Raw genomic sequence first — 10,129 nt, 5'->3', positions numbered from 1 at the left:
CCAGTCAAGGAAACCAGGGTTTGCTCAATTGTCCCTCGTGCCCTTTCACACACGTACACACACGTGTCCCAGCAAGTCACTGGGAGGGAGGGGGCAGGGCGGGCGGGCGGGCAGCCCAGACGTTTCCAGAGTTAGAAAGTGGGTGGGGCTGGAACATGAGTTCATCTATTTCCGGCCCACATCTGGTATAAAGGGAGGCGGCAGCCAGGGGGACAGAGCACAGCTGGATCAGGCTGCCGCAGAGCCCTGAGCGCTTTGGGGAGGACATCCGCACACCCGCCTCCGGCAGCACACAGCCAACCACAGCTGAGCGACAGCCAACAAGAGCCAATCACAAGGCACCTTTGAATACTCAGGTAGGAGAAAGGCAAGCTTGCTCTCTCACCTTAGGCTTTAAAGGAAGGAAGAAAAACCGTCCCGTCTCCGTCGGTCACCCTCGTTTTCCCTCCGCTCCCTTCCACTCTTTTCTGGAACCCTGCAGCCTTTAGTCCACCCTAGCCCAGCCAGGACCACAGGTGGTCAGGAAAGATGGTCAAACCGCACCTCCAACCCTGTATCCCAGAGGCCAGCACATCGTCTTTCAGTCCTTCCCCAGCAAACCTCCCCTTTCTCAATTTAGCAAAGGGACTTTACTTTTAAAAGGAAAGTTGCATTTATATGTGCATGCGTGTGTGCGTCCTCATGTGTTCAAGCGTGGAAATCAGTCCCACGGAAGGGATCAGAGATGCACGGGGGGTGTTTTTCTAAGATTCACGCAGGTTAAAAATTTTTAAAAAGTGAGGACAGCCTGTGTTAAAAATCAAGTAGCATCTATTCATGCCTGTAATCACAGCACTTGGGAGAAGTGAAGCAGGAGTGTCCTGAGTTCAAGACCAGTCTGGGTTACATAGCAAGCAAGATTCTGGGAAGAAAAAATGAAAAGAATTGGTTGGAGGTAGCAAAGAATGAGCTCATCATCCAATTGCATTGTGGAATCTCGACATCCAGTTGCATTGTGGGGTCTTAATGAATGCAAATTTACTGCACTGATGGCTTACAGGCTAGAGGTGAGCACTAGAGCCTCATCCGTGACTGAGGAGGCAACGCGCCCCCTCTGGGCAATTCTTCCCCGGCGCATCTCCTTATCAGATTCCCTTCTACTCTTCCTAGGATGCAGATGTCTTCAGCCCTCGCTTGCCTCACCCTGGGCCTGGTTCTGGTCTCTGGGAAAGGGTTCGCTTTACCCCTCCGAGAATCCCACACAGCCCATCAGGCCACCGACTTTGGAGTAAAAGTGTTTCAGCAGGTGGTCCAGGCCTCCCGAGACCGGAATGTGATCTTCTCTCCCTATGGCGTGTCCTCGGTGCTGACTATGCTGCAGCTGACCACAGCGGGGAAAACCCGGCAGCAGATCCAAGATGCCATGGGGTTCAAAATCAATGGTGAGAGTCTGGGCGGAGCGGGAGCTGGAGAAGAAGGTGGGGAGGAGCTCACAGACCAGGGTCCAGAGCAAACGGAGAAGGCAGGGAAGGCTGGCTGCAGCATCACCGAGTCTAGTCACGTCCAGCCGCAGCCCAGAGACCACCCATTTTCTCTCCCACTGTTGGGTCAGTTGACCTTGTCTTGTACCAGCCGGTGGAATCAGCACACAGGAACTGTGTGACTCTGGTGCTGCGACATAGCTTGCCTAGCATACACAAAGCCCTGGGCTCCATCCCCAAACCAAAGGAAACTGAAGATGGTGGCGTAGAACCGTGACCACGTGACTTGGGAAGTGGAGGCAGAAGGATCAGGAGTTCAGACTTCTAGCTGGCTAAGTATCGAGTTCAGTGACAGCCTGGATTACACGAGACCTTTAAAAACAAGAGCAAAACAGAACACGTGGCCTTAACTCTTGTAAACCTTGGTTTTATTATCTATGAAATGGGGAACAACTAAAGGATGTCTCCCACACAGGGTTGAATAAATATGTAATAGGATTATGAACATGAATTCCTCGATAATGCCATTAATATAAGAACAACCTAGCTAGGCACAGTGGTCCATGCCTGTAATGGCAGCACTCTGGAGGCTGAGGTGGGGAGGACAATTGTGAATTCGAGGCCAGCCTACGATACACAGTAAACTCTGTTCCAGGCTGGGATATAGAGCAAGACCCTGTCACAAAACCGAACAGAAGAGGAAGCCAGGCAGGGTGGCTTGTGCCAGGATTCCCAGCATTTGCAAGGCTGTTAAAGGAGTTGTTGCAAGGGTGGGGGGTGGGCAGTGCAGGGAGGAAGGTGCATAATTTAAGAACAGAATATTCTTACACAAAGAAAAGAAAAGATTGGGAACTGAGACTTTGGAAAAGGAAGCCCCAAAATGTTAGGTTTTGAGGGCTGACTGTAGTAGTACATGCCCCGAAGCCCAGCACTGGAGATGCTACAGGCTGGAGAATGTCTGTTAGCTTCCAAGTCTTGTGAGACCCTCCTCAGGGAGGGGTGGGGAGAGGAGAAGAAGGGGGGAAGAGGAGAGGAAAGAATGGGAGAGGGAGAGAGTTGGGCACGGTGGTGCACACCTTTAATCCCAGCACCCAGGAGACAGACGCAGGTCGATCTCTGTGAGTTCAAGGCCAGCCTGGGCTACATAGTGTCAGGCCACCCAGAGGTGCATGGTGAGACCCAGTCTCAAAAAAAATGGGGATGGGGGAAGCAGAGAGGTAAGGGAAGAGGAAGAGATGGAAAGAGGGAGAGGGGAAGGGGGGAGAGAGAGGCAGAAGGGCAGATAGAGGCTTGAAAAAAGACCTCCCTCCACTGACTCCTGAAGGATTGGAAGAACCTCACCTGCCTGGTCAGGGGTAGGGCCATCCTTGGGAAACCTGGCTCAGCTGAAAGCCCTTGACTCAACATGAGCCTAATGGATCCTGTCCTGGTACCTCTGCAGAGAAGGGCACAGCTCATGCCCTCCGCCAGCTCTCCAAGGAGCTCATGGGGCCATGGAACAAAAATGAGATCAGTACTGCGGACGCCATCTTTGTCCAGCGGGACCTGGAGCTGGTCCAGGGCTTCATGCCTCACTTCTTCAAGCTCTTCCAGACTACGGTGAAACAGGTGAACTTCTCAGAGGTGGAAAGTGCCAGATTCATCATCAATGACTGGGTGGAAAAGCACACCAAAGGTAAGCCCCGGGGACAGCAGGCCGGTCCCAAGGGGATTCAGTGTCAGATTCACACGTCCCCAGTTCTCCCTTTCAGCTTTGTCTTTGGGGACAAAAGGCAAATGCTTCAAAAAAGCAAAGCAAAATAGCTGATGTTTGTGCTTTTTCTTTCCTGCTGTGGTGCTGAGGGTGGGGAGCCAAGAACCCATGCATGCTGGGTAATCCACTCTCCCTCTGAGCCACACCCCCAGCCCCTCACTGGGGATTCTAGGCAGGTGCTCTATCTCTGAGCCACGCCCCCAGCTCCCCATCTGGAGATTTTAGGCACATACTCTGCCACTGAACTGTAACCCCAAACTGTGTTTGTCTTAGGAAGGCTTTTTTGTAAAGCCACACAGGTCTGGGTATAATGGTTCATATCCGTAGGAAGATCATGAGTTTGAAGTTAGCCTGAACTACATAGCAAGATCCTGCCCCCGCACACCAAAACTAACCAATTTAAGCCAATTGCTGTACAATAGCTACCCCACAAAACAAACAAAACCTCACCAAAACCCAGCAAGGTGGCTCCTTGGGTATTGGCTCTTCCTATGGAGCCCGGTGTCCTGGATTCGATTCCCGGAAGCCACAAAAATGTGGAAGGCGAGAATCAATTCAACATATGCCTTCTGACCTCTACCTGGCATGCACCTACCCACGTACCTCATACCTCCCGCCCCCCACAATAGTAGTAACTTTGAAAACAAATAAACAAAGCCAAAAACACCATGAAAGGCGTCACTGTCAGTAAAAGAACAGCAGTGACTGTAACTCAGGTGTGCATGGGCCTCCAAGAATATAGCTTAGCAGGAAAGAGAAGAGGTCAAATGAGGGGAGATGGAGCTTTTTAACTCTGATACTAAAATGGATCCCAGCGCCAAGAAAACCATGGTGAAGCCAGGGCAGTGGCTCTTGCCTGTCATCCCAGCTCTTGGGAAGCTGAGGCAGGAGGATTACCATGAATTCAAGGTCAGCCTAGGCTGCAAAGTGAGCTTTGGACTAGGCTGGTCTATAAAGAGGTGTGGGGGGAGGGGAAGAAGGGAGGAAAGGAAGGGGAGGGAGAGAGGGAGGAAGAATAGTGAGCTGAAAGACATCCTTAGAGTCTTAGACCTAACTGTTCCTCTTAACTGCCACAACTCTTTGTGTCCCTTCAACGCCATCTGTTTGAGAACTGGGACCAGCAGGGAGGCATCTAAGATGCTTACAATCCATTCACTTCTTGATCGCCTGGCTTCCCCTTAGGTATGATCAGTGACTTACTGGCCAAGGGGGCTATAGACGAGCTGACACGCCTGGTGCTGGTGAACGCCCTCTACTTCAGTGGCCAATGGAAGACCCCTTTCTTAGAGGCCAGCACCCACCAGCGCCTCTTCCACAAGTCTGATGGCAGCACCATCTCTGTGCCCATGATGGTGCAGAGCAACAAGTTCAACTACAGTGAGTCCAAGATCCTTGGGTTCCACGTCTCATAACTACAGACCCTGGGCGACAGACCCAGTGTCCCTCTCAGAGGGAGGATGGTGGCAGAGGAGGTGGACACACCCAAGTTATTACAAAGACTTACCAAATAGTATCAGGAGATACTGAGATCGTTCAAGTCGGGAGTCGGGGAGGAATCAGTGTCGTTCATGCTAGATGAAGCTGAAATTTAGATAGTCTCCCAGACCCACATCTACCCGACGGACCCTTGAGCCCATCTCTTCTCTGAAGATCTTCTATAGTGTGGTTACCTGGGGCCAAGGAGCCCAGCTAGGGAAAAGGCTGTATGGGAGTTGGGTGAGTGTGGGAATGAGATAGCGGCTGGAGTCAGAAAATAACAAAGATCGAGAGGGAGAAAAATAGGCAGGAAGGGTAGGGGTGTGACTTAGGGACAATGCTCACCCCGCATCAGTAAAGCCTTGGGGTCCATGCTCAGCTTGTAAACCAGGTGTGGTGGAGGGTGAGTTCAAGGTCTCCCTCAGTGACTTGGCTAGTTCAAAAAAGAGGAGAGGAAAACATTTGAATGGGATGTGGAGTGGGTGAAGGACCTCCAAAACCCCAACGGAGAGCATGAAGCAGGGAGGGGACCTGTGGGCGTTGGAGCCTTTTCCAAGGCGCCATCTTGGTCTTCCCAGCTGAGTTCACCACCCCGGATGGGCTCGAGTATGACGTCGTGGAACTGCCCTACCAGGGCGAAACCCTCAGCATGTTCATCGCCGCCCCCTTTGAGAAAGATGTCCACCTCTCGGCCCTCACCAATATCTTGGATGCTGAACTCATCAGACAATGGAAGGGCAACATGACCAGGCTGCCCCGCCTCCTCATCCTGCCAAAGTAAGCCATCCCATTCGCCAACGCCCCAATCCCGACATCCACCGCCCCTCCTAAAGCCACTGTCCCCGTGCGGAGTTTCCCAGACGGGTAAGGCCCACAGGGAAGGGACATGTGTGGGTGGCTGATGGGAAACCTCCTAGTCTGGATTTGATTGTGGTTTCTGATTCCGTCATCTTTCTGCCTGTTTCTACTGTTGGAGAGGAGAGAGGTTTTTTGTTGTTGTTGTTGTTGTTTTTGTTTGTTTGTTTTTTTATAAAATACGTCCCCATATAGACCACGCGCAGAATGCTCAGTAAGAGTCAACCAAAGCGAATCATAGTGGCACAAGCCTGTAACCCCAGGGTTAGACAGGCTGAGATAGAACAGTGAGTTCAAGACCAGCTTTGGCTATGGGGGCACTTGCTGGCTTAGTTTGTAGAGTGCTCGGCTAGCATGCGTGAAGCCCCAGGTTCAAACCCAGTGCCTAACACTTGGAAGGCTAGCACAAAGGATAATGAGTTCAAGGCCAACCTGGGCTATATACAGCAAGAGCCTATCTCATGGGGGGGGGGGGAAGGGCTGTCAGGGAAAGCGGTGGAGATATAGTTCCGTTGGCAGGGTTATTATGGTGGTGCACAGCTACAATCCCCAATCCCATCACTAGGGGGCGGATCAGGAGTTCAAGGTCATCCCTGTTCTCCTGGATCACACAAGACCCCATCTTTAAATAAACAAAAAAAGATCAGACCGAAGAAGAGCTAGAGAGAGACGTGGGTGGCCCGTCCGAATCGTTCCGCACCCGTTTGTAAAAAGCCTCCCATCTCACCCCGCATCTTCCCTCACCCACAAACAATGAAAGGCATCGATTCCCAGAGTCGGCGGAGACTTCCAAACACAGATTTTGTTTTCTTTTTTTTCTTTTTCTTTTTTTTTTTTTCCTTTTCCCCTAATCCTTCTGCAGAATCAAAAGGGGTGGAGAGGGCTGTAGTTGGGTAATTCCAGAATTACAGGGAAGCTCCCAGCCCAGGCTTCCCCCTAAACTCCCAGATGCTAAAATGCTAGGCTTGGAGACAGGAGCATTGGGTTGTTTTAGATGCCGACTTCTGCTACTGTCTTTTCTCCCTCATCAAGACGGAGATAATGAGTCATGCCCTGGTGGGAAGCAGAGGGGGAGCCCAAAGTCTCATCCTGTGTGCGCTCAAAAACAGCCTGCAGACCACAGTTAGCTCCAACACCCTCGCGAGGGAGAACGTGAACCTGTCCCCCCTCCTGCCGTCAAACCGAATACAATTCTGTTAAAGCTACTGTCTTATTTGAGGAAAGCCATTAGTCACGGATTTGAGGGGGTGGAAAGATTGAACAATGTTCATTAATGTGAGAAGTTTCTGGCAAGGGGGAAAAAATAGGCCAGACCTTCTAGCCGAATGAAGTTTCAAAGACTTATAATGCCATACTAGGGGATGGAGGCAGGAGGATCACAAGTTCAAGGTCAGGGCTGGGGATATAGTTGCGCTGGTGGAATGCTTGCCCGACTTGCTCGAAGCTCTGGGTTTTAACCCCAGCGCTACATAAACCATGCGTGGTGGCGCACACCTGTAAATTCTAGCACTCAGGAGGTAGAGCCAGGAGGACCAGGCGTTCAAGATCATCTTTGGATACATAATGAGTTTGGGGCCAGCCTAGGCTACATGAGATCCAAGGTCAAGACAAAACAGAAAGCCAGACCCTTTCTGCCATGCTCGTGTCAGTGTCTACCCTGTCCCACGGTCCTAGAAGATGTCCTAAAGGTACTGGAAGAACAGCATGTGAGAGCCTGTGCCTGTAACACGCCGCCTGTTCCTGCCCACAGGTTCTCTCTGGAGACGGAAGTGGACCTCAGAGGGCCCCTGGAGAGGTTGGGCATGACTGACATGTTTAGCGCAACCCAGGCCGACTTCACAAGCCTTTCCGGTGAGAAACGATTCCCCCCCACCCCCCCCACCCCCGTTTTCTTGCTTCCGTGGGTTGGCGTTTCCCCACAGAGGATCGATCGAGCGGAGGCTAATCAGTCTTTTGGGTCCCGCTCTGTTCCAGACCAAGAGCAGCTCTCTGTTGCACAGGCGCTGCAAAAGGTCAGGATCGAGGTGACCGAGAGCGGCACAGTGGCGTCTTCCTCCACAGGTGAGTGTGGCTCCGCCCGTGTTCGCCCACCTCCTGGGATGGCAATCACCCCACAGGAAAAGCGAGTGCGAGCCCAGTCGTGGCCCATTCCCGAACCCGTTCCTCAGTGTGAAAAAAAACGGATCCACTTCCCCTGGGATGCTGCTGCCTCATCTATGGCTCCTGAGGTGCCAGTGTGTGACGAGGACCCCACCCCCCGCCAAAAAAAAAAAAAAAAAAAAAAAAAGCCTGAGGTGTAATCACAGTGGGAGTGAACTTAAAGGATGTGCCATGAGCCCTAAATATGTTTGTGACTGATAGGATACTGGGGCTCAGAGAAAGTCTGGACTTTAGGACCAGTATTCAGAAAACAAAGAAAGGAAGCCAAACACAGTGTGGCACATACCTCAGGAGGCTGAGGCAGAAGGATGCAGATTCAAAAAAAGCAAGGCCCTGTCCTGAAAAACCAAGGACTGGGAAATGTAGCTTGATGGTAGAACCTTTATCTGAAATCCCCCAGTGAGGTGCCAGGGGCGTGGCTCAGGGGTAGAGCCCCTGCCTAGAATCCCCCAGTGAGGGGCTGGGGGCTCAGCCATAGCACTCTTGCTCTGGCATGCAGGAGGTTCTGGGTTCCATACCCCACTACTAGTTTCTTTTAAGCCACCTGAAAAATCATCCCCCAGTGCTGCTATCAGACAGACTGGTGTCACTAGATCTCCGGGGAATCCCAATGATAACACCCCTCAAACCTAACACATCGTCCCTTTTCTTTCAGCCTTTGTCATCTCCGCCCGCATGGCCCCCACGGAGATGGTTATAGACCGATCCTTTCTCTTTGTGGTTCGGCACAATCCGACAGGTGAGCAGACCCCTATAACATTCTCCTATTCTCACGCTGGTTTTTTTTTTTTTTTAAATCATCATTATGTACCTACCCACCATGTAGATGTTCCTTGAGCCCCCAGGGACTCTGCAAAAATTCTGGGACTCAGTTCCATTCCTTCCCCAGCACTCGGTCACAGCCCATGCAGTGCCAGGACCCCAGTCCTAACTTAGTCCCTGGGCGGCTCACTCACCTCCTTAGATCTCCATTCTCAACTGGCACGATTCTTCTGCCCGCAGAGACAATCCTCTTAATGGGCCAGGTGATGGAGCCTTGACAGTGAGAAGAGAAGCCTTCATTTGGGACGAAACTGGAGATGTTTATGAGCAGAAACTCTGAAGTTATTTTAAGGACTCTATGGGGGAGAATCTCCTTTACCCCCACACTGGTAAATCTTTCTAACCAGCATCGCAGACCTCGGACTCTCAAGGGGAAAGAATCTAAACCCCCTCCTCCCTAAGGGATTCCTACCCCAACAAAGGTCTCATGGACCACAGAACTCACTGAACCTGGATCTGCCCAGCAGCTGCCTTTGGACCCGGCTCCCACCGAGGCCCCAGCAGGGAGGGACACAACACTTTCACTCAGCAAGATCGTTTTTTGTGTTCCAGTCACACTGTGGGCACCTCTTGCGTCGCCCGCCATTGCTGTGGAGGGTGGCCAGGGGCCAAAGGAAAAGGCACTGCCTTGCCCCCCTCCCAGGGACAACAGATAGACAGATCAAATGGTCGCCAGATCTCGAGGCTTCTCCCTGCTCCCCCCTCCCCTCACACAGCTTTGCTTATGTTATTTCAGAGTGTAGGTGATCTGTTTACACAGCTTTTTTTTTTTTTTGTCGACCCACAAACTTTTTTTCATTTGGGAAGAGTGAAAGAAAAGTCAGTCGGTGTGGTGTGCGTGCCTGGCTCTTTCTCCCCAGTCTCCCAGTGGGGGGGGGGGGGCTGGGGAGATTCCAGGGGTGTGATTGAATATTTATCTCTTGCTCTTGTACGTTTGTTGGGGGGAAGAAGCACCCTTAAGGAAAATGCTTCTTATTTAAACCGTGGCGTACGGCCATCCCATTTGGGGGTCTGTATCCCTGGATGTCAGGGGTGCATCACTCCACAAACCTGCCCCTCCGGGTAGCCTCGTGATGGGGCTCACACTGCCGCCTAGTGGCAGCCGAACACACCCTTATCCCCTCCCTCCCCGTATCCTTGCCCCCCGCCCCCCACCCCCACCCCCGTGGCTCTTTTCCTTAGGGACCTTGCCAAGGTGATGCTTGGCAGCCCACGTTAAAGGAAGGGGGGGAAAAAAAAAAAGACTAGATGGAAGAGAGAGAGATTTGAGAGAGGGCAAAGTGGTTTCAAATTTTTCCAGTGCATTCAGAAGCAGAGTGAGAAAAGGGGCTGTGTGACCTAACAGGACAGAACTTTCTCCAATTACTGGGTGACTCAGAGCTGCACTGGTGACTCACTTCAATGTGTCATTTCCGGCTGCTGTATGTGAGCAGTGGACACGTGGGGGGGGGGGGTAGGGGGATGAAAGAGACAGCCAGCTCCTGGTCAACCACCTTAGTTAGATAATCTTTTTTGAAAGCTTCCTAGCTGGGGGTATGATCAGAAAACCAATTTACTGAAAAACTGCACAAGATGGTACCGTGAATGTAATCTCCTACCAGGC

The 10,129-nt window shown here is 51.8% G+C and overlaps 1 protein-coding gene across 1 annotated transcript; it reads left to right on the top strand.

The window, feature by feature from the left end:
* The first annotated feature begins 219 nt into the window (after nt 1–219).
* On the top strand, nt 220–9,278 carry Serpine1 (serpin family E member 1). Its single transcript, XM_021187098.2, has 9 exons — nt 220–356; nt 1,150–1,421; nt 2,902–3,135; nt 4,396–4,590; nt 5,268–5,466; nt 7,295–7,395; nt 7,519–7,605; nt 8,360–8,443; nt 8,707–9,278. The coding sequence occupies exons 2-9, from the start codon at nt 1,151–1,153 to the stop codon at nt 8,742–8,744; spliced, it is 1,209 nt and encodes a 402-aa protein (XP_021042757.1). The 5' UTR covers nt 220–356; nt 1,150; the 3' UTR covers nt 8,745–9,278.
* The last annotated feature ends 851 nt before the right edge of the window (nt 9,279–10,129 follow it).

Source organism: Mus pahari, chromosome 23, assembly GCF_900095145.1.
Source record: "Mus pahari chromosome 23, PAHARI_EIJ_v1.1, whole genome shotgun sequence".
NCBI lineage: Eukaryota > Metazoa > Chordata > Mammalia > Rodentia > Muridae > Mus > Mus pahari.
The sequence above is the reverse complement of the archived record's forward strand: the minus strand, read 5'-3'. Positions and strand labels throughout refer to the sequence as shown.

Bases quoted from the DNA above. Each gene is read 5' to 3' on its own strand.
- Serpine1 (XM_021187098.2), top strand. From the start codon at position 1,151: ATGCAGATGTCTTCAGCCCTCGCTTGCCTCACCCTGGGCCTGGTTCTG. The intron at 5,467-7,294 runs GTAAGCCATCCC...TCCTGCCCACAG, and splicing joins CGCCTCCTCATCCTGCCAAA to GTTCTCTCTGGAGACGGAAG. The intron at 7,606-8,359 runs GTGAGTGTGGCT...CTTTTCTTTCAG, and splicing joins AGTGGCGTCTTCCTCCACAG to CCTTTGTCATCTCCGCCCGC.